The following is a 24,366-nucleotide window of genomic DNA, read 5'->3' as shown; positions in this document are numbered from 1 at the left end:
GACACATTTGCGATAGCCTCAAATTGCACCGTGAATTTCGTGTAATGGATTAAAACTGTGTCGATTTCTTACCAGAATATGTGCACATACGGCACATGTCGCGTATTCTGCGGAGAGCATTTGTGAAATCCATAATTCACTGAGTTATACTAAACCACTTCGGTTCATCATTTTCGGTGACAACGGAAAACGACGTTACCAATTTCACGAAAATGGCACAACTTTTGAAATGGGAAGGCAAGATTGACTAACTTGAAAGTTAACCGATGAAGATGATAGGATGCACAAAACGTACATACCACCGATGTAATTTGGCCTTGAACAAAATTTCATTTACGCTGATATTTGTTACAGGCAAAGGAAAGCATTGAAGGCAAGTGGCAAAGGTTCAGGAATGGAAAGGGTTGACATTACCGAGCCCCTTCATTGAAAGCGGCCACTTGGGCCATTTATTTTTTACAGGTTCGATCCGTGTCCTTCAAAGCGGCTCACAGTACGAATCCCTCTCGTCAGAAACATGTGACAGTATTTTTTCACAATTCTACATTACATATTTTGAACTCATAGCTTGCGCCTGTGCAGATTTCAGTTTGTACTCACAAGAAATTAAGATTTTAGAGACCAAAAGTAAGGGCCAAAATAATTTGGACCATTTATAATTGTTGTTGCAGAAATGATGTGGTTATTATATTTTTAGCAACCAAAATTGGACATTACGGATGCATTATTATGTAGTTGGGACCAAATTTGTTTGTGTCACAAATTGTGTACGTATATGTATATATATCCATCCATATCTAACATATACTTGCGCCGAAATTGACAATGGTTGCAGCCAGGAACAATTCAAGGAAAGACGAGAAGCAGACAACGCCGGACCGAATATGGTTAGTGTGCAGACATGTAGTAAGTAGAGTACCGTGATGGAAACACGTGACTGCTGTGATAGCAAAGTATGGACTTCTATTCCATGCGCGCACCAGTCATGTGCTTCTATTGTGTCGCATTCAGCGATTTCCAGCAGTCATAGAAGCCATATTGCATGTTCTTATAAACTCCGATTATTTGTAAAATTCCATGTCCGTTTTTATTTCAACTATGTGCGAAATAGTAATTTGTATGTGCAAACATATGTAAATACCAGAAAATGTGCACACATTGCGAGTGATACAACTTTTGCTGACAATTATTTTGGACTTACAGCTCCTTTTTGTCCTGTATGTGCGTCACGTTGGTGTAACACTTACAGAGCCGAAAGGATATTGGGGAAAGGTGGAAGGAACTCCCCTGTGATGAGAAGAAGAGGTTTCAGGACATGGCTAAGGCAAGTGCCAAGGAACTGGGCGAAGAAGTTGCAAAGAAATCTGCAAAGGTACTTACGTGCTTAGTGTTTTCGTAACTGCATTTGGGGAGGACCTGCTATCGACACAATGTTGGTTACTTTTTTGTATTAATGTTCACGTTAATCACATTGCAGAGTAAAATGCAAGTCCGCATATCATTGAAGGCAATTTTTGATATCGTGAACCGGTGTAACGAAGCACAAAAGCAGGCAGTCATTGATATTGGGTTTGGTGGCCTCTTGGGGTTAAAGTGTACCCGTATAGATCACAACATGTGCCAATGGTTGGTACAGAACTTCGATCCCGACACGTGTTCGTTGACTGTTCATGGCCGTCACCTGAGGCTCACCTGTGAGGAAGTGCATGTCTTATTGGGTATACGGTCAGAAGGCAATGACGTGCAGTTCACTGGTTCAATAGACGCATATCCCAATATCTACGAAGAGGTTGGAGCTGTTAAAGGAATCATTCCTTTGAACCAGTTGAGAGTTTATCTGACTGAGAGTGATGGTGCGGATGACGAGTTTCGGCGGAAGTTTACGCTGTACGTGTTGGGGGCCATGTTGTGTCCTACCACAATGACCGCGTTGAGCCTGTCGTTCGTTCATGCCGTGAAGGACGTGACCGGTATGGGGGCATGTAATTGGGCAAAGGTGACACTGCAATTCCTTGTGAAAGGTGTTCGGAAGTATAAGATGAAACTTCAGCGCCAGGCAACTGGATGTGTTTTCCTTCTAATGGTAACGTAATCGACCGTTGTTTGTTTGTACCATGCCGATTACATATTTCATCCATTGCTGTGCATATGGTTCAATAAAATGGCAGTCGTTGCGAAATACAAACTTACCTGTTATTGAACAGCATGACAAATATACCTGTACGGGCCACATTTTTTGTAACCACGAAAAGCTTATCTTTTGAACCGGAAAGCTGCATGGGGATTCTGCCATCGAGACACATAAACACATACATATGATTGTGTTGTAAGTTGTATGCATTGTTAGCGAATACGGATTACTTTGCCCGGAAGTGTATAGTAAATATCTTTTCCCCCTTACAATGCAGCTATTTTACTTGGATCGTTTTGGCCCTCCCTGCAAGAGTACGTCGGCTACTACACGCTCCATCCCTCGGCTAAATGATTGGGGTGATGCCGAAATACGGGAGACGAGGCGACTTATGGGAAGGAAGCAAATGTTGCAGCAACATGAGGTAATCAACCCATTCGTTCTGCACATTTGACAGCATTGCCCCACCTGTGTTATGGATAACGGTGACAGACAGAATATGTGTTCCTATGACTAGGTGACAAACACCGACAAACAGTGACCCATTCCTTAGCGTACGTCATATTTTCAGTTTGTCCCTCCCTATTTACTCTAAAATACTCGAACTTTTGGGGGGAAAACATGAAGTTTCCATGTGGACGATGTTGTAGCCTTACAAATTCAATTTTATGTACTACTTCTGTTACGAAATGAATTTTCGTTAAGCCCTGAAGTCAGATTTTTGGAAAAGCTTGAAGATTTTGGTTTTTTAACCTTGTAAAAAGGTCAAAACATTGTCGTTCAGTTATTGTTAGTTAGTTTGTAATTGAAAGTTTCTCTTTGTTTATGTAATTGGTAAAAGATAAAGTGGTAAACATGGGATCGACTGTGAAGTTTTTATCCACACCAGATGAGCATCATTTACAACAACATTTTTTTTCCATTTCAGACGAATGGAGTAATTAATTTTTATTAGATATATTTAATATGTAAAGTGTGTACACATATGTTGTGTGCAACTTAAGAAAGCAGACGGAAACTTTACGATTCACAGTTGAGCTCGATTAACGATTCAGTGCATTACCATTTTCATTTATGATTTGAATCCCGATTTGACAACTATGTTAGGTGGAGTTTCATCCAACAAAAGCGGAAAGCAACAACATTGATGACGCAATTGACACACACCATGTCAATAACAAACAGAAACCATGGATTGATGATGTTCGTTTGAGCAAGGTTGAGACCGACATTGGTGAACTGAAGGAAACCATGAAGCAAGTGCTTCACAGCAATGCGGAAATAAGGGACATGTTGCTCAATTTCCGAGGGAAGGAAGCTGTTCACAATGCAAAGGTAAGAAAAACCAATCAGTACACATGCTTCACACAGTTCACAGAGGTTACTTGAAGATGAAATATCGTACCAGGTTAATGTATGTGTTTGTGTGATTAGGTGGAGTCGACTGAAAGAAATTGTAACATTAACATATCCTCCAGTATTGGTGAACTGAAAGGAATGCTGAACGAACTGGTTGCAGCTATATTGTCTGGGAAACAACCGTTTACTGAACAGACACACATTGCTGAAATGAAGCAAATGATGCAGCAAGTGCTGGCAGGTTTATCGGAAACAGCACAATTGGCTCGCTCAGAGGAAAAGGGTGTTGACCCTACCATGGGAGTCGAGTTGCATGATGGCGGCGTGGTCTTACCAAATTATTATGGTAGCCCAAATGAGGGTAATGTTCAAGATTTACAGGGGGTGGATTGGGAGGACAATTATGTGAATGGAATGTTGTCCAATGAGATAATTGATATGCACGTTGGACAGTTGCGTACCGTCCAAGAAGTTGGGGACATGCACAACAACCGTCGCCTTGCGTTGGAGGAAACATACGCAAGCGAAGAAAGCAAATCTCTTTCAGTTCAGTTTCTGTCCATGAAGAACGTTGCAAAACAGAGTTTATCTTCGTTTGATGATTTGCAAACCTTGCCACCAATGCGAGGAGAAGCAGACAATGTGCATCCTTCTGCTGGTAAGGTTGCCCAAACATTAGGAGCGGGACAAATTGTAACAGGCACACGAAAGGGAAGAGGAAGAGGAAGAGGAAAAGGAAGAGGAAGAGGTGTTGAAGCGACAGACGTAGGGGATATGCATTCGTGCAACGATAGCAAAATAAGTACTCGACTTACTGCCGAAAAATTCCCAAGTCGCCACATCACTTCACCTTTCGTATGTTTCATTACCAATTGATGCCGACAGCATTACTGATCATAATAGAACCATTATTTGTGTTGTATTTTAATATTTGTCATTCTACTGCAAGTTTGCAGTAACAAATGTTGTACAATTGTCTTACAGATTTCGGACAAACTCCTGTCCAAACTGCACAGGTTGGACAAGCGGTTCCGTTCAGAGGTTAGACATCGCTTCACCAATTTTAGATGCATAAGGATGTGTTATGTACTTTGCAAATTACATTTCTGAACAGTGGTGAGTTAGTTAATTGTTTATATTAATAGGAGGAGTTGATGTTACTTGATTGTTTATATTGATAGAAGGACTTGATAACACTGGAGAGCAGAGAGGTTTTATCAGTGGCCCAAGACGAAGTTGTTGACTCTGTACTTGACGACAGAAACAATGAAAGGTACGGATGAGTTTAGTACTCGCAATTAACCTGTTCCGTAGTATTTGTGAAATAAGTTTGAATTCCACAATTTTCATGTGTCGTGCTATGTTTATTTGATTCTTGTAGGTATCAGTTCTTTAATTTTTCATTCTCTATGATTTTGATGGGTTTATGATGGGTTTATCCATGTCGTATGTAGGATTCTCTTTGAATTTAATGCAGTGGGCTACGGAAAGATCAGTGGCTAAATTTCCTGTCTGAAGTTTTCTTCTTTTGGTCTTATCCTGCACACATGTACCTATTGGGAAAATTGCAAACCACTGATATTTTCACAAAAGTATTTACACATTCATGGAAACCTTTATAATTTTAATTATGAAACTTAATAAAGTTTACCAATGATTTGCAAATTTTTTTGAGAACTTATAATGAAGTGCAATTTTCCCTACCTATTTTCTTCTACTCTGCTTACATTTTCCATTTTGATCATTTTGGGATATTGTTGGCTCCAGTTTGTAAAAAACGTGTTTCTTTTTTTTTAACTTGCTGACCTGTAAATGAGCATTTCAATTTTCACATATTATTTTAGCAAATACTATTGGACATGTCATGAGTTGTAATATCTAAAACTTTGTCTTTTCATTTTGTTTTTTAAAAACTTAAAACTAATCTTCATTGGATTGGAGCCTAGTAGAATCAGGAATATCTGCCATAGTTGTACAACAGGAAAAACTAATCTTATGTTGTAGAGTTAAGCCAGATACGTTTAAGTTTTACTAGGCTGTAGGTTGCTTCTTACTGATTGATGTATACGTTTTATGTAGGGACATTGTCGTGTCTATGAATCTGCATGAAATGCCTTGCGAATGTGCTACGCGACGTGACATGCGCACGCTGAAACCAGGGGCATGGCTATCCGACACTGTAAGTCGTGGCATCTGACAATGTTATTTCCACTATATTTGCATGATGGACATATCCATGTAGGGACATTGTTATTTCGTATTACATTTAAACAAATGGAAAACCTTATTTCGCAAGTTGCCTGGTCTGTTACAATGTTCCAGCCAATCAACTTGGTCGCGGTTCAATTGACTAACGGACAGCGGCAAGTACACAAAGACGGGAGGCATACCGCGTGGTTCTTTCCAGTATATTTGTCGGTAAGTAAGTGTTTTAGGTCGGTTGTGTATTGCAGAAGACATATTTTCAGAAAACTTTGGCTGACTGAACTTTACACACTAAACATGCAGACTTTGATACTAAATCAAAAAACTCAACCTCTGAACCATGAAAATATGGTCAAATCATATTTTGGACATGACAGATATACTGGGGTGCTTGATGCATGTGAGAAGGTAATATGAATGTCCATCCCATTGAAGCTAGTAGATTTAATATGGACGTCGGTAATATGAATGTCGATCCCATTTACTTGAATGTCAATGTAAATATGAAAGTGCGTACATGTTCGCATGCCCTCTAAACAATGTCTTCACTTGTGTTTATGTTTATGTGTAGATTTACATGCCTTTCAATTATCGAGGAGTACATTGGGTGTGCCTAAAAATAGATATGGTGGACCGTGTGGCGTACCTATTTGACTCATTGGCATCCGCCACACTGGACACCAACAAGCTGAACACAGCAAAAATGTTGGTATGTCGTGCTGAATTTCACAAATCTACTTCCACACTGTCACATCCTTCACATAAACTAACCGTCTCATTCTGCAACAGGTTCAAACAATGCATGCCTTACTGCAACTACAGTTTGGAAATGAATATGCTGTAGACATGCGTACCTTTGAGGTGTGCATGTTAGAACAAAGGCCATTACAACAGCTGGACGAGTAATCCACAAACCCTGCGTCACATTGACTTCACTCTTGAATCACTCATTTAACGAACCTGCTTATATTTTACGAGAAACTGAATGTTACATTTCATTTGTAGCACTTTCGACTGTGGGATGTTTGTGATCAAGTACATGCAGCGGCCTGATATACCCAGCGGTCCACACAAGGTACATTGTACTGCTTAATTTCCAATTGCGAAATAAATCCGTTTATTCCCTACCGCTGTAACTGTACCTGATTTGTGTTATTCGCTTTCTGTACATAGTTTCATCCTTCTGTGCGCCGGAAGTTGGTGCTTGACTTCGTTATGGATGTGAACAATACAAAGATGGGCGAGTATCGTTCGTGCATGTGATTGATTGCAATTACAACAAATAGTGCAGCGATTTTATCATGGCCTGCCAGTACGAGTGTAATTTCGATGCCCAACCACAACTGGATTACTGCATCAGCTTGTCGTGACAACTTTTTAGGTCGCAGCTGTGATAATACTAATTTCCCACGCGTATTGATTGTACACATAATTCCAATGTTTGGGACTCGAACAAACGAGGGAAAGTAGTCATGTTTGTTTGCTTTTATCGTGGCCTGTACGTAATGTGATACACATAATTCCAATGTTATGGGTACAGTACAAAACAAACAATGCAATGTCATATTTGCCCAAATGACTATAGTAATGTTTGTCCAGTGCAATGTGATATTTGTCCAACACACAATGCAAGTTGAAAGTAGTAATGTTTGTTCGCTTTTACCATATGAATTATGTTTGTTCGATTTTTTTGAATGCCATGATTTTGTCCAAAACAAAGCAAAAAAAAGCCCACAGAACAAACAAATAGCGGTGACTATAATGCACTTTGAAGGGGAATTGATTACTTCATAAAAATGCACAAACGGTGAAAAATTGCACAAAAAATAAAAACAACCATACAACAGACCATTAAAAACACAGAGTATTGATATTCAATTTTTTTTTTGTTCAGCAAAACAAAAAACTGTATTGATGGAAAAGCACATACAAGGTGTCAATGATACATCAACAAAGAGGAGGTTGGAGACCAACGAAGAGAAACAAAAATAGAAGGAAAACAATAAGAATGTAACTCCAAGCCCATCCTCACAAAACCACATAACAGGGCAACCAGATGAAACTCCAAGGCAGCATGAACAAACTTCAGACCATACAGCCACCATTGAGACTTGAGCCTGAACCTTCAACCTCCATTGAGACTTGAGCCTGATCCTTCAATACAGTTACAACAAGGCCCGCAGCAAACCTCCAATAACTTTCCCCAATCCAAGAGCAGACTTCCAATACAGCACACCAAAACATCATTCAAACAATTGCAAAAAGGCCAATATGCAGCAGCAGACTTAAGCCTATTCGTTGATCCCATATAGCAGTAGCAGAGTACATATATAGCAGAGCAGATTTGAAGCACAGCAGAGCAGCAACCAGAAATGAGCATGCTTGACCCCATAAACTAAGCCAGAGCAACAAGCCAAAAATAAGGCAAAGCATAGCAACATTGAAGCACAGCAGAGCAAAAGTAGCCACCAAGAAGATATGGTAATACCACAGACTGACCAAAATCCTGCATACCACAGCTTGACCAAACTCGTGCACCCCAGTTTCAAAAAACACCAAACACCACCCCCTAAATGAGACTTTGATACTATCCAGAATACAATATATGTCGTCCACTGAATACTGTAGGCCTCTATAACTTTGCTTACAGCAAAGTGCAACCCTCACTTTCACCATCTCAGCCAATTCAGGCCCATCAACAATCTTATCATTAAAAAGGCAATCATTCCTACCTTTCCAAATCATTCCTAGGTGTGCAATACAAAAGAATACATATATAAACTAGCCTAGGATTTGGGGAACAGAACGCCTAGAACACCCCACTCTGATTGAGCATCTGCCAGCATGGCTTGGGCTTGGTCCAACTCAGCTTTAGTTGTCTGAATGGATGCAGAACGATGTCTAATTTGGGAGAGCATCATCCTTGCTTCTTGATTAAGCTGGTCGTGTTGCTGCTGCAGATGAGTCTTTCTTTGCCGGACAGAGGCAAGTTCTGCCATGAGTTTGGCTTCCTCAAGTTCAAGTGCTGAGTGTTGCTGAAGAATGGCTGCAGAGGTCTGCTGGCTGAGTTTGAGTGAAGTAGATATGGTGTGGGCTTCGTTTAGGAAATCCTTATTGGTTTGAATATCCTTCGAGCAAGTCTGAACCATCTCTGAAAGGGTTGGCCATTCTGTGATGATCTTGGCCAATTGCTTTAGTTGAATGGGGTTGAAAGGATTAGGGGAGAGGTTTACAACAGCAGAAAGACAGGCCAAGGTTTCATCAGGTTTGTGGAGAATGATTTCTTCAACTGGGGTGTTAATGAGGTTGATGAAGGTGGTTAAGGTTTGTTGAGTTTCAGCATCAAACAGATGTAGCCTTTGAGGCAATGGGGATATTTCGTCTAGATCTTGTTGAAGAATAGAAACTTCGGCCCAAATATCCTGGCATGGACCGACGGCCTGTGAACATTAATAGTTTGGTGAGAATATATGCTTGCAAGTAATAAAGAGTAAATAGGATGAGGTTGGAAATGGTAGTACCTGTCCTGATAACGTGCACGCAGACGGTTGGCCTTGTTCAGCTGTGGTTGTCGCATGAGGACGAGTTGTTTCTGGTACTGATGAAATGGCAGCATCAGCGCCTTGAGGGTGTTTCTCTGGTTCTGCTAGCAGGGGAAAGTCATGAGGACCTTCAAGTTCTGTCTCGCCCATTGGTCGTGGAGATGAGTCCTGTATTATGTCCATCCCTGTAAATTGGAGAACAATACCAGTTACTTAAAGAGAAGTTTTTTTTTCCCAAACGAACAGTAACATTTGTATTTCTATTTACCTTGGTTGTGGTGAACTTCTGGTTGAGGGGATTTTGTGTTGTCATCTGTTGGAGAGGATTGGCTGTTGATTGAAATGTCAAATTCAATCCTCTGTGATTCTTTGTTTGACGTTTGGGAATTGGAGGGGTTGGATGGTGATGGTTGAGGGCTAGAGACAGAAGGGACAATGTGTTGAGGAGAAGTGGAAGGATGTTGTGATGCAGACTGTGTGGATTGCTGTGGCGAAGACTGTGAAGCAGGTTGTAAGGAAGTTTGTTGCGATGCTTCAGGTGGTGGTGGAGTTGGTTGTACAGTGGGTTCTGTGGGTACATTACTGATTGGACTGGGAATTTGATGAATGTGTTGAGGAGAAGTGGAAGCATCGTCATCATCAGCAGCAGCAAGGAGTAATCTCCTTCTTTTTCTCTGCACAAAAGTAAGTGATCAGTCGGGCGTGAATGCAAATTCAGATGCTGTAAATATGTAAAGTGAAGGCTTACTTGGTAGAGCTGCCCTGAAGGATTTGATGTTGTTTCGCCAACCATTTGGCTGAGAGGGATATCCCACTCACTTAGGTCTGTGCTTAGAGCAGAAGTAGTGGAAGGCTCTTCTCTCTTCTTCGCCGTGACCTCTGTCTCAGCAGGGGTACGGGTGGTAGCTCCTCTCTGTGCTTGTGTCTGCGCGGCTGCGAAAGAGTCTGCCATTAATTTCGGAACTGAGGGGGTGTTTGTCTGAGTAGTTGCATCCATTGGATCCTTGCCTTTACGTTGGTCCCTAACCAATGGTTCAGCAGCAGGCACAATTTTGGCTGTCAAGGGTTAAACAAGTTAGTGTTGTAGAGGAAAAAAACAAAACAAATTGCATGACACAGTCAGGGATATGAAGTATATGAAGGAAGGATACCTGTAGCCTTAAGCTTGGAAGGCGAGGATATGCGGCCCTGAATATGAATACAAGTATCGTTAAGGCAGCTTTCAAGTGGCTTGCAGAAAATAATGGCAGTCATAAGTCCCCACCAATGGTCAAAAGCAGCCGAGCAGTCCGAAGCAGGTTTGAAGAAGAAGGGGCCAAAATCTTGGAAAAGTTTGGTGTTCTCTGTCAGAATGGATTCAGCTTGTGTAGGATCTTTCAAGTGGATTCTGGACCCAATCTCCTCATGGATGGTTGGGTGGAAATAAGGATAAGGGATAGCCTGGGAAAAACCAAATTGCCTGGACCATTGATTGGGACAGTATGTCTCAAAACTGCAGCTGGATAGCTTGGCGGAGGATATGGAACAGCCAACCAAGACATGTCTACAGGTGAGAATGTGTCTCCAACTCTCATTTTGTTCTTGGACTTGCTCATTGTGTAAATCAGAAGGGTCTGTGAAGAGGAAGCGAAGTCTACTGGAGGAGAATTCAAAGTTTTGAAATGGCATGTACAGGTTGGGAGGTCTCTGCGAAGGAAGGTTGTAAAACATGGTAAGATGATTTGTGAAAGTGAGTTTTGAATGGCTGTTATAAGTGAGCAGTTGCTCAGAATAGGAGTGGCAAACAGGTTTCAAGGTGTTAGGTGGTGGGGGTCGTGCCTCAGGGAAATAGGCATACAACCAGGCCTGGAAGAGCTAGAAGGGGCCACCACAGTTGCCAGAAATCTTCTTGTCGACAAAGGAAAATAGGGCCTTGTAAAGGGTGGCAAGAAGATAAGGGGCTAAAGCCATAAGTTGGCCGTCTTGCATACACAAGGCAAGGGGGAGGTATTCTTTCGTGATCTTGTACCCAGGGACACAAAAAAGAAACTCACAAAGCCAAAGTAAGTAAAAAGCAGTTCTTTCTTTGTCATCGACAGGGGAACCACGCTTGCCTTGGTATTTTTTGGCAAAATCTGTATAGCACATGTCAGTGTTTAAAGTAAATGTCACTTTTGGAGGCTCAAGGAGAGCATGAATTGGATTGCCCAAGATTGGCAGACCAGTCAAGTGAGCTACATCTAAGATGGTAGGGGAAATCATACCAAAATTGAGGAGTAGGGAGTTACTAGACTGCGACCAAAAGCATGCAGCAGCAGCAATCAGCCCTTTCTCCACGTCATAAATTTTAGTCGACAGTCTAATTGCTTCAGCAATGCCCTGGTGCTTCCATACTTCGGCGTCGTGACCTTCAATTCTCCTGGCCCAGCTTCGCCAATCAGAGTCTGGTGACCTCCACCCTCTGAGTGGGTTTTTGCTGACATTCCAGTTAGTCCACTTGAGTCCAGCTTGGTTGAGAAGAAGGTTCTCACCATTACCAAGGGGATAGTATGGAGCTAGCTCGTCTGGGAAGTAAGACGCGAAGGTAGGGCCTAGAGTAGCCTTAGCGACAGAGCTTGGGCTGGGCAATAGGGTTGCAACAAATTTTAGAGGAGCGATAAGTGCTCTGATAGGGTCCGGGAAGCGGAGTAGGTCTTCATTGTTCTCCTCAGATGGAGATGGTTGAGATTTTTTCGGTGCCATGGCTTAGGGTTTTGTGGTGCTCTGGTTTTGAACGGCAATGGTTGAGAAGGAGTACAGTCTGGGGAGTTCGAATCAGAGGGAAATGAAGTGGTTTGAAGTTGAAAGGGTGGGTCTTTTATAGCTTATGATGGGGCCAGTATATTTAAAAGCTCTTATATTGGGCTGTACTTTATGTTTGTTTTGGGCCCAAACAATGGCCCCCTCGTTGAAGTTAAATATCATATGACTTGGACCCCCATGACCCCCTCTCTCTCTGATTGGCCACTTTTTTTTTTTTTCAATTTCTTATTTTTTTTCCTTCTCCAAACAGCAGCCCCCACGTGTGTGTGTGGGGGGGGGTGGTGGTGATTGGGGGGGTCTCAATCACTTCCGCAATATTTAACTTGAACATGGGGGCCATTGTTTGCACCAAGTTTTGCCAGTCTCTGTCGACAGATGGTCCACTTAATCGAGGGCATATGGCCAAGTCTGAAGGAATGTCCACGACCTGAAAGTGGGCTCTCTGCATGTGGGTCACCTAGAAGTGATAGGGGAAGTTTTTACCACCAGTCACGGAGTTAGCGGGCACACTTTCAGGAGGAAGCATGAGACAAAGCAGGAGCCTTGCTCTGTCGACAGAAGTTTAAAACAGTTGGTGGCCATGAAATAAACACAAGAAAAGGGAGCTCGACAGATAGAAGTGGAGGTTTAGTATTGATATCCGTATACTGTTTTTGTGGCCCATCATTGCATGATCCCACGCGTCTACACCATAACTGCCACTGTAACTGCCCCGACTTCGAATCTTCAAGTCCACTCTGCCAAATATTGACTCTTCCCTGTCGACCTTCCTTTTCACCATTGTGGGGCATGTCCCTCATCATTATGAGACAAAAATCGACAGAATATTGTCCACTAAACACAACCACAGTCCTTGCAAACTGGGTCAATGAACCGCAACACTTGGCCACTCACAGTTACTGCCCCTGACTATGAATCATCAAACTCTGCCAAATATTGAATTTTCCCTGTAATTTAATCAAAATATATTCAATGTCGGTAAACTTGAAAATACGTTTGAAATAACCTTTTTCTGTATTGTAATGACTTAAACACAATTGTTGTCCTACATTTTACGTAACGAAAATACACAACTTATTTATATCAAAAACAAAATATACATCTCGGGTTTATAATCAAAAAAATGGGAACTACTTTTTTTAAAAAAAAAGTTCACTCATATTTTCACCTACATTCTGATTGGATATTAGATTAAAAATTCCTCTTTGCACCTATTTTTCCCACATCCTCCCAACAGCTGCTCCATTCAACTAACATTGAATCTTGCATGCCACCTGACTTACACGCTGGAGCAGTTACTGGCAGTGCTCATGGATTTAGTGGCCACCCTCCAAGAGGAAACATGAACGAATTGGGAGTCTATCTGTCGAGGAAAGGCTAAAAGGACCTGGGCACAGGTGGTAACTTCAATTATATGCACTTCGACAGGTGGCAACTTACTTTCTACATTGTAACTTCTGTGTAGTTTTTTCCCTTCTACTTTCTACTTTGTTACAAACAACACAACAACACAACAACTTACTTTCTACTTTCTACCTTCTACTTTGTTACTTTCTACTTTGTTACCATCAGTTCATCGAAAGAAGTCTTCATCCATTTCAGGCATTTGAACCAATACCACAATTGCTTGATTTTCTTCTTGAACTTGTCAACTTTAAATTACTGCTTCGTTGCTGTCCATATAGGCCCACCATAATTTTACTAACAATAAACCCATACTTCCATAGTAAACATTAAATAATTTCACAACAAATCAATACGAAGCGAAACACATCGTTAGTTGATAAACCACACCGCAAAAAACCCTTCAGTTAGATCCAACCAAATATGGAACAGAAACAAGCAACCCGCAATAGGAATCTTGGAATACAGACATAAGCCAATTTCCCACCCAAAACAACACACAGACAACCCATATATATCTCACCTCACCTTCAGTTAGTTTTGAAAATGACAAGTCACTGCAAACACAAATGACAACATCACTCTAAACAATATGGGAAATTTACAACTCGTGGCCTTGTACATAAGTAACGTTGTGCCATTTCCTGGCATTGTACATAACCAATTATTTACACGTTACGTACAGCAATCCATGCAAAATGAAAACTACATACATTATTTCCATGTGTTTTCAATAGCTAAGGGAATAAGTAAATCATACAAATTATACAATTACCTGATTCACCTCATCAATTGTGTTCGAATCATTTTTCCACACTGCTGCTTCAACACTACCGTATTGGCCCACAGGCTGCTTGGAATCAGGAGAAACATCAAAAAATAGTCGCCGTTGCTTAATGTGCGGTGTACTTGGATCCACCAACCCAGTTTTGCAGCGAACGGGCAATGACTCCGCATTGTACTCACGGTCAGTTATGTGGGGTGTATCTGCATCTGAGTTATTACCCACTGTTCGGCTAAACCGAACCTTAGGACACGTTCGCTTTGTGTGCCCAATGCATTTGCAATTCCCACATTTTCTTGGTCTTCGACAGTTGGACAAGGCCCGTCCTGGGTTCCCTTTTGTCTTCACAACATCAGGATCTTCTACTCCAAATTGTCGACGGAATGAATGTTTCCCTTTGTCTCCATTCCCACCGTTCAAATTCCTCTCATATAACTCCTTCATCCGGCTCGTCATCGGAAGACATGCATCCCTAGCATCCTTGAAACCTTCCGTTGATTGCGAGGCATAGAAACACATTTCGTTGTAGGAAGAACACAATATCCCATACCGGGCCGTCTGTGTTGTAGTGCTATCAATTGAGGGTTGAGGCCATTGCTGGCCATCCTTGCTTGCAGCCCTTGTCCATCTATGCAGCACACAAGTTGGGGGAATTTGCGTTAAATTTTCAGCTTTCATAACACATATCATGTGGCAGCAAGGTAGCCCCAACGACTCAAACTTCATGCAAGAACATCTCATTGCAGCATCCATTGGACTGTGTGTTACTATCCATGATCTGTCCTTCACTCTGTACTTATGAATATAGTAGCATTTCTGACCATCCGGCAAAGGGAACACATCCTTCACATTCAACTTCCCCTCTTCTAAGATTTCATCACGGAACATTCTAAATATATTTCGGGTGAATAGCTCAGCTCCATGTCTCTCTATATCTCGCAATGGAGTAATCAATACCGGAAAAGTGTTATTTGTTTCAGCATCATCTCCAGCCTCGTTATACCTTATCCTTGCAAGAGCCCGATCATAGTGCCTAACAAATTCATATAGCTTCAATTTGTGTTGGAGGAAGGGATTGAAATAAGCATTCATACACTCCGAGCGCTGAGTGCTCTTCATCCCAGCAAAGAAATGTCCACGCATATATGCCTCAGCCCACATATGACGCTTCTCATATGTCTCCAACACCCAACTGTTGGCTTGAAGTCCAAATTCTTCGACCATTGTCGTCCAGCCATGCTCAAACTTTGTCTCATCCGTTTCCATGTCCATGCACTGCTTGAAAGCATGTGCAAAGCCACTTATGTGAACATTTGAAACAGCATTTTTCCCAAGATGCCAATTACATAATCGATGTCTTGCATCTGGAAATACTCTTCTGATTGCCTCTCGCATCGACTTATCCCCATCTGTCAGTACGGACACAGGTGCTTTATTGCCCATCGCCTCCATAAATGTTTCCAAAACCCACGTGTATGTCTCAATTGTCTCATTAGCTAGCAAAACACATGCAAATATCGTGGTCCTAAAGTGGCTAGTCACACCAGCCAACATGACAAACGGTTTCTTGTATTCATTGGTTCTGTAAGTTGAGTCAAATATCAACACATCACCAAACTTTGCGTAGTCGGCCCGCGATTTCGAATCTGCCCAGAACAGATTTTGCAACTTGTTATCGTTACACACATCATACTTGTAAAAAAAACGTGCATCAACATCAAGTTTTGCGCATAGGTAAACCAACGCACCCTGCGCATCACCATCCTCAACTTCTGCTCTACGTTCGGCTTGAATATGGTTGTGCAGATCCGTGCGGATGAAACCAACATTCTCATAAGACCCGGACTGATTTACCATATAGTCCATGATTTGGCTAGTCTTCACACCGACATTGCGCATAGCCATTGCTTGAGCTTTGTCACCGCTGTTTAAACTGCGATGTGACCTCAGATACATCACACAGTGTTGTTCCGCCAATTCATGGTTGTGGTCTGCGACGAAGTGAGTCACAACATACTTTCCCCCTTCACCAGCATTCGCATCGTACCGTATGCGAAATTGGGCTTTGCAACCTACTCTTGTTAGTGCCTTGGGAGCTCTACTCTTCTCAGCAACACGGTCCAAGTATTTTGGTAATCTCTGACCTTCCCTTGAACACAACCACAGCCTACTAACGACCTTTCCCTCTTTATTTGTGTTAAATCTGGATTTTCGTATACTAAATCCCTTGGCTTTAGCATACGCATTGTAGAAATCTTCTCCATCTTCGACCGAATCAAATTTCTGTTCCAGAATAGCACGTTCAACATCACCAACCATGTCATTGCGATGAGCATCGTCAACCATTTCTTTTTTCACATCGGCTCCGCCATCTTCAACGTTCATGTTGGTTGCTTCTTCATTGCTCGGACCAGCTTCGCAACCATGATCAGGTTCTACCCGACTTTCATTCATCAAACGGATGTCATCTGCTTCATTTGGAATGTCATAATCATCACCTTCCCTTTTAACTTCCGCTGGGACCATACTGCACATGACATTACTACCAACAATTACTTGATGACCGAAAATTGTTAACACAAACACAAACATGACATTTTCACACGGTTTACCTGTTTGTGCAAACACAAACACTCGCTTGAGAAACAGAAACAGAAACAGAAAGGTTAGCTGCCAATGGAGGGGTTTCCGTTGGAGCGAAGCGTAGAGCAGTTGAAGTTAGGATGGGGGTTTAGTTGAGGGAAAATAACTGAAGTGAACGGGCCAGAGAGACAGAGAGAGAGACAGAGAGAGGGACACAGCTCCATACCTCATATCTAGTTCGAGAGAAGGGCTTCACTTCAGCAATGGAACCAACACAGCCTTCTAGTTACGTTGTTGTTGGAAATCGCCCGTTATACTGTTCCCTACAGAGCTTCGTCAATGGAACGAACCCAACAGGGGCTTCTCCCTGTTAATGAAAATCAACGGTTACACTGACTCAACCTTACACAGAGAGAGATAGAGACGAAATACAGAGAGTGAGTGGGATGCAATCATGCAAATACAAGCATTAACCGGTTGCCCCGGTTTCAACTTTTTCACGATTAAACAATTCAATGGTCTTGATCAATTATTGTAATCTAACGGCTAACAATTGGGTTGCATATGGTGTGCAACCTTAAGGGGGTTGCACACTTAAGCATGACCCGAGGTTTTAACTTAATTTAGGCTAAAATTCACAAAAAATAAAAATAAAAAATAAAAAAAATAAAATAGGCTAAAATAGTAAATAAAATAAAATATCACATCAAATTCATAATCATTTTACTTATTCTCTCACAAATATCACATCCAACTACAAAAAAATTTAATCATCTTCCCAAATATAAATTTTCGTCTACTAAAATATCCTAAAACTAAAATAACAACTTCCCAAACACTCCTACCTTCATCGTGTATCATCAGCCCGTTAATGGCTATTTTCTTGACTCAGTCATCCACTTTATTTATAATATCAATGTGATTCTAAGCTACGGCTACAAGCAGGGCCAACCTAACACTCGACGGGGCCAAAGCGAAATGTTATTTGGAGGCTTTTATGTTGTGTTTGGTTGGGGGATTTGAGGAGAGATTTGGAAAGGAAAAGGGAAAAGGTGTGTGAAACTAAGTGAAATTTAGGCATGTTTTATTCACATTTCACCTACCTTTTCCATTTCCCTTTCCAAATCCCTCCTCAAATTTCCCAACCAAACACAGCATTAATATATATATATATATATATTCAAATAATATTATTAATTTTGATTTTTTTTTAATTTTTAATTTTTTGTGTAAGGGTTAATAAAACAAAAAGAAATGAAAATTGCTATAAGTTATATAGCAATTAGAGCATACACATTTAAAATGAAGTCTACCATAGGGAGAAAAAAAATTTCAAGACTAAACCCCAACCTATTCTTAGTTGGTGGAATATTTTTTTATATTAAAATGAGTCTTTTTACAATAATAGACGGGATATTTATATATATTGTAACACTTGGGTGTTTTAATCTATTGGAAGGTGTGTTTAATATCTTTAATTTTGTTTTGGGAGTCTTTGGAGTTGTTGTATATTGGTTTTGAAAGAGTGCAATCCGATTTAAACTCATTGGGTTTGTTCGTTCATGTTTGGTCTTGTCAAAAGTTCCTTGGAAACATAGAGATTTTGCCTTGGGGTCGACGCCAGCCTTCCTAAGGGTCGACCCTTGCATGTTGTAGTGTTTCTGGAAGTGTTGCTGGAAAATAGGGTAGACACCAACCTCCGTAAGGGTCGACCCTTACCTGTTGGTGAAGTTCCTGGAGGTGTTGTTGGAAAATAGGGTAGACACTAGTCTGGGAAGGGTGGACCCTCTTATGTTGCAGAATTTCGGTGTTAGTTGCTGGAAAATAGGGTCGACCCTCTCCTGTCTAAGGGTCGACCCCCTTGCATGTTGCTAGATTGTCTTTCTACCTAAAGGGTCGACCCCCTTGCCCGAAAGGTCGACCCCTGCGTGTTTTTTGTTTTCCAGAATTTTGGGCTTCGAATGGGCCCTATTTTTGGAGGTTTTTGGACTTATCTTTTTCATTGACCTTAGGGCTATCATCTAATACTATAAATAGACCCAAACCCCACCTCTCTCATAAATTTCTCCTCTTTTTCTTCTCAAAACCGAGAGTCTCTCTCTCTTTCTCTTAAAAACTCATTTTTTCCACTTCAATACTTAGATTTACACTCTTAGAGGTGTCTTCTCACCTTGATCCTTTGAGATAACTTGAAGATCTCGTCAAGGGCTCTCTATTGGTCCGACAAGTTCGTGGCTTCATCAACCTTGAGTGTTTCGGGTTTCCTTCCTCACGACTTGAGGTAGGGACACTTTTACCTTAGTATTTCTTTGTTTTGAAGGGATTTCATGGTATGGTTGTGATTTGTGAATTAATTGGAGAACATTGTTGGATCAATCTCATGTTTTACATAAATAAACCATTTTATTTGACTCTTGCTTGAGATTTTTTTACTCCCTCTTTTCAAAACATGTATATAAATGTTATTACAAGCCATATCTATAATAGAGGAGAAAAACCCCCAAATTTGGTAAAAACCCTAGATTCTCCACTTGAGTTAAAAACACCACATTGAATAGGGAATTTCCTTGATTCATGAAATATTATGAAATAAAATAGATGAAGGATGTGGATGTTGATATAGTAAAAGAATTGTGGCTTGAATGTTATTTGTTTTTCTTTAAATCTTGTGTTGTATTTGACTCTTGGGTAATGTTGGATGGTTGTTGATGGAATAAAATATGAATGAATTGTTAATTGTGCATGAGTCCGAGTAAGAGTCGGTTTTCCAAGTGTGGTGTTGTGTTGGTACCCACGCAGGGAGTTTAAAAGGGTGCCCAAATGACCTGTCTAGGCTTATCGCTGGACGAATGTGGGAAAAATATTTTTGGGTGTCCACACAGTCATGCCATATGATACCCGGCAAAAGTGGAAAAACGGATGGTTTTCTTTGGGGTGCCCACTTCCTGCCGTATAATAGCCGGCAAATGTGGAGGTTGGTTTTAAAAACAAAAGTAAAGGGTGTTTTGAATTGGACTCTTATAGGTGGACTCATGGTTTGCGTTCTATGGTTGTGAATGTTTGATTGTTGTGCTTGATGACATGAATAGCCACTGTTATTATTTGGTTGTTGTGGATCTGTATGTTTGTTAAGGATTACATGTAAAGATAAATTTCCATGTAATGTTTGGTCGCAAAGATACTATAATCTTATTCAAATGATTAAATACTTGGGTAAATGCATTCCTACTGGGCATATAGCTCAACCCTATCTTATTTTTTTTCCAAGAAATGATGGAGTTCCACCTCCCTGAAGGAGCGGTCAAGCAATAGTTTCTTTTTGGAAAAGTTTATCCATGTGTCTTTAGTTATTTTGAATTGAAATTTTTGTAGCAAGACTATTAGTTTATTTTGTTGTAATTGTACGCCCTAGAGGCTTATATTTTGTAAGGTCACCTAGTTCATTGAACTGTAATATGAATTCATAACATTATGGGAATGTATATGGTGAATTGTAACCTTTTATCTCTTAGTTCAATGAGAAGGTAGACTTTTTGGGTATATTGTTGTATTTGTTTGGGCATATTTTTGTGGAAAATTTTAGGGCGTTACATATATATATATATATACTAATGTGAACATTTTAAAAATAGAAGAGGGAACTTCATTTATAAACTAAATTGAGAGGTATTTTCTAAATCTATGGAACTCGTAGTATGTTTTTGAGTATTAAATTTATTATTTTATTTTATTTTATTATTATTTTTTTTTTTGGAGGTTGTATGGAAGCCATTTTCAAATAAAAACGGTTATGTTGACGAGTGTATCTCTAAACAAGAAAACCAATCATAAATATCTATATAAGTGGTGATAAAATCCAATAAAAAAAATTTGATGGCGTCTCCTCTTTACTTTTCTACACAACTTTTTATAAAAAGTCAAAAAATACACTTATTTAGAACATCCCAAACCAATCTATAATCTTTCTCAATTTAAATGGGGCTTTTTATCAAATGGGGGCCTAAAGTACAAGCTTCAAGCCCCGTTTGGTAGAGCTGTGGGAAAGTGATTATAGATTATAACTTAACAGATTATAGTTTACAGTTGTGAACATAAGCTGGTAACCTATTTGGTGTAACTGTGGGATTATAGATTTAAGCAGCAGAGTAGTGTTTGGTAAATAAGCTGTAAAATAGCTTTTTGCTGTGTAATTGTCAATTTTACCCTTATGAACATAAAAATTATAATTTTCATTTTATTCACTTTAAATTTTGAAAAAGTTATTTCATTAATGGAAATTAATATAATTAGTACCTATATTGGTACATTTTTACAAGACTTCAAGTTTTTGTTTTTTTTTTAAATTTTTTATTTTAATATTGAATTCACAAGGGAACAAGAAAATGTCATTGCAATAAAAATACAATAAATTACAATTAAGGCTATAAAAATAAAACTTCCTACATATTAGATAACTCCTAATTTCGTCTACAAATTGACATACAAATGTTATGTCTCCTCACTTCCATCTCGTTGTCGTCACCTTCAACCTGATTGTCATGGCGTGCTTGTCGAGATCTTGATCCTTCTTCTTCATTAGGCACATAATTCGTGAATTTATTATAAGAGTCAAATGTAATATCGCGAGACTGACTTCATCGGATGAAATTATGAATTGCCATTGTTGCACAAACAAGTTTGACTTGGGTTGGCCATTTGTAGTTTGGTGGGATATCCTTTATCATCGGTCATCTTACTTTCCAAACCCTAAATGTTCTTTCTATTACACTTCTAAGTGATGAATGTGCTTCGTTGAATTTTCTTGTGCATTTTGGGAGGGTTGACCATGTTCAAATTCAGCTAGATGGTATCTCTCTCTTTTGTAAGGTGCAAGATATCCTTTCATGTTTAGATACCCAGCATTCACCAAGTAAAACTCATCTATTTTAAAATTTCAAATATTAATAAAATAAAGTGAGCAATTATAAATGTAAGAATAAATATGAATATGTGAGTGTAGTGCATATGCTGTAGCAATCAAATATAAAAAAGTTACCTCCTTATGGTCTTGGAAAATTATAACTAGGATTCCCAATTGTATCTAAGAAGATCCGAGTATCGGGTGCACTTCCTTCCCATCTAGGTAAGCAAAATGTGAAACATATATCAAAGTCACATGCGACCATTATGTTTTGAGTCGCATACCCCTCTCCACCTATTAAACGAGGTTGCTTATCTGGAGATATATATGTTTTGATGTGTGTTCTGTCAATTGCTCCAATACAATCATATTACAAAATAGTGAATACAAATATTTTTAGTCACAGATTATTAGAAATATCCTACCAACATTAATTATATGTAACACCCAAGTTCCACTTGTAGTTAATTATTTACCTTGAAATGAGGATAATATTTGTAGTTATTTCGAATATAGGGATGCACACCATTTCTCCGTTGAGGCCTTACCCAATCAATAGACATCATTGTAACAACTTTTAACACCTTCTTGGAGTATTTTGAAATCGTCTCGCCGGTATGTTGAAATCTTTCTTGGATATTTCTGTTTCGAATGTCACCACCTACAATATACAAAAATATTGTAACCTGCTCCAAAACCGAGACTTTTCGTCCAATTTCAAGGCCATAGTTTGTCTGTAACAAATCACACAATTGATAAAATATCTCTCTTTCTATTCAAAAATTTTCAAATATTTTTGTCCGATTCCCTTCTTGTAATTCTACCATCCATTTCCACCTTGTTAGAGAAGATGTCCTAATGGTTGTTTTATCAAATAATTTGTCACATATGTCACTGCAACTGTTGCTACCATAGCTAAGAGCATATTATTATTTTGTTGGGTTTGCGATGTGCTGTCTTCATCTTCAGCATCTTCATCATCATGATCATCATTCCATTCATTGTCATCACTGTTACTCATCTCCAAAATACCTACTCTTTTAAAGGCTTCTTAATTACTATTGCAAGAATGAAATGAAAACACAATGATTTTTATTAAATGATTCATGATATCATTAACAAGTGTAGTGTTTCAGTAAATTGAAGATAAAATGTTAGTCTAAATTAGCCAGTAAAGTTGAATCAGTACCCACAAGTCATGATCTAGGACAACATTTGGAGATGAAATTATCAACCCTCATGGCATTGTGTTTTCACCATTGACATGAGTGTTTTTATTTATTTATATTTTAATTGTTTTTTAAACTGTAATCCCTTTTACAAAAGGAAAACTAAAAGAATGTCAGAAAGTCCCAAGAAAACAAGCATGTGGACAACATTTCAGATAAATTACATGGAAATTAAAGCAAGATGTTTCATTTTTTCCGCATAGTTTAAATTACTTTGTTTCAAAATTATTGCTATAGAAGTAAATAGTCCACACTATCATTGAAGCATCGAGTTCCTAGTGTTGGACCTTCTTGCTCTGATATCATGTTAACAACTAGTTACTCCAAACATTCAAGCCTTTTGACAGTGTGTAAAATTATTTCACCACTTGGTAGGCTCAGATGTCATTACACCATATATATATAATTTGTTATGAAAATTAAACAATAATTATTTTAAATCAATTTTATAGAATAAAATTGAAAGCAAGAAAGATTCTAAAAAACAAGTTTTTACAATTCAATAAAATTATACATATATATATATATATATATAACAGAATAAGAAAAATATGAAGAAAAAGGTTCAGAAAATAGCCTGCGTGATTGTGAGAGGCACATCAAAGACGCTGTCCTAAAGTCATTATGTGCTCCCTCCGTGCAGGTTTTAACGATCACAAACGACTCTAAGATACAATCCAAAACTTTACAGGATCTGATACAATGCACAGTTGCACCAGAAGAATTTGCCAAGAGTGTATCGATTGCCCAAAAATATGAAATATAAAAATACTGTAAAGAGAAGAAGGAGAGAGAGAGAAAACAGAGAACGTTGTATATTTTTTCCAATGTTAGAGTCCTGTATAAAAAGGCTCTTTGGTGTCTGTTAGAAACAGACACACTTATTGCATTTGAAACCAAACACATATTTAAAATTCAAATAAATAAGACTATTAAAAGAAAGAAATAAATAAATAAATAATAAAATATAATAATAAATAATTAAAGTTTTGAAGCTTTTAGGAAGTCTCCAACAATCCCCCACAAGATTCAAAACTTTGTAAAACCATCAAATAAATACAAAAAAATAAAATAAAATAATAATAATATGGGCAACTTTAAAACCATATAATGGGTGTAGGTGTTTTTCAAACTTGAACCTCACTTAGTGTTAATAGTTTCATTCTGAAAGAATCTTAGTGAACTAGGTCTTGAACTAAATCCCTTTTACCAGAATTCAACATGTCACACATGTGGTATGATACATAACTATGGCGCAAGTTAGCACTATTAGCAGCCATGTGCTCAATCTTGATTCTCATGAGAGTTTTAGGAAATAGCCCTATTTCGACGGTCGTGGCTTCACGACGCTCTCACTTAGGTGAATCCTCCAAAGATAGAAGTGACGGATGTCTATTGCCCGCCTCGGATTCATTTAGAGTAAATACTCTTCCTTAACCATCACATTT

General features: G+C 39.3%; 1 protein-coding gene across 1 annotated transcript; it reads right to left on the bottom strand.

Annotated features, from left to right (window-relative positions):
• Positions 1-7,573: 7,573 nt before the first annotated feature.
• LOC145791734 (uncharacterized) lies at positions 7,574-11,958 on the bottom strand. Its single transcript, XM_082872157.1, has 6 exons — positions 11,271-11,958; positions 10,389-10,850; positions 9,986-10,293; positions 9,506-9,911; positions 9,217-9,422; positions 7,574-9,135 (listed from the first exon to the last, which is right to left on the bottom strand). The coding sequence occupies exons 1-6, from the start codon at positions 11,956-11,958 to the stop codon at positions 8,482-8,484; spliced, it is 2,724 nt and encodes a 907-aa protein (XP_082728283.1). The 3' UTR covers positions 7,574-8,481.
• Positions 11,959-24,366: the final 12,408 nt, after the last annotated feature.

This window comes from Camellia sinensis, chromosome 5 (assembly GCF_055761805.1).
Source record: "Camellia sinensis isolate YWXY chromosome 5, ASM5576180v1, whole genome shotgun sequence".
Classification (NCBI taxonomy): Eukaryota; Viridiplantae; Streptophyta; class Magnoliopsida; order Ericales; family Theaceae; genus Camellia; species Camellia sinensis.
The sequence above is the reverse complement of the archived record's forward strand: the minus strand, read 5'-3'. Positions and strand labels throughout refer to the sequence as shown.

Coding starts and splice junctions, on each gene's coding strand:
- LOC145791734 (XM_082872157.1), bottom strand. CDS start 11,958: ATGGCACCGAAAAAATCTCAACCATCTCCATCTGAGGAGAACAATGAA. Junction 10,294..10,388: donor TTCCAAGCTTAAGGCTACAG/GTATCCTTCCTT, acceptor AACCCTTGACAG/CCAAAATTGTGCCTGCTGCT. Junction 9,136..9,216: donor CGTGCACGTTATCAGGACAG/GTACTACCATTT, acceptor TAATGTTCACAG/GCCGTCGGTCCATGCCAGGA.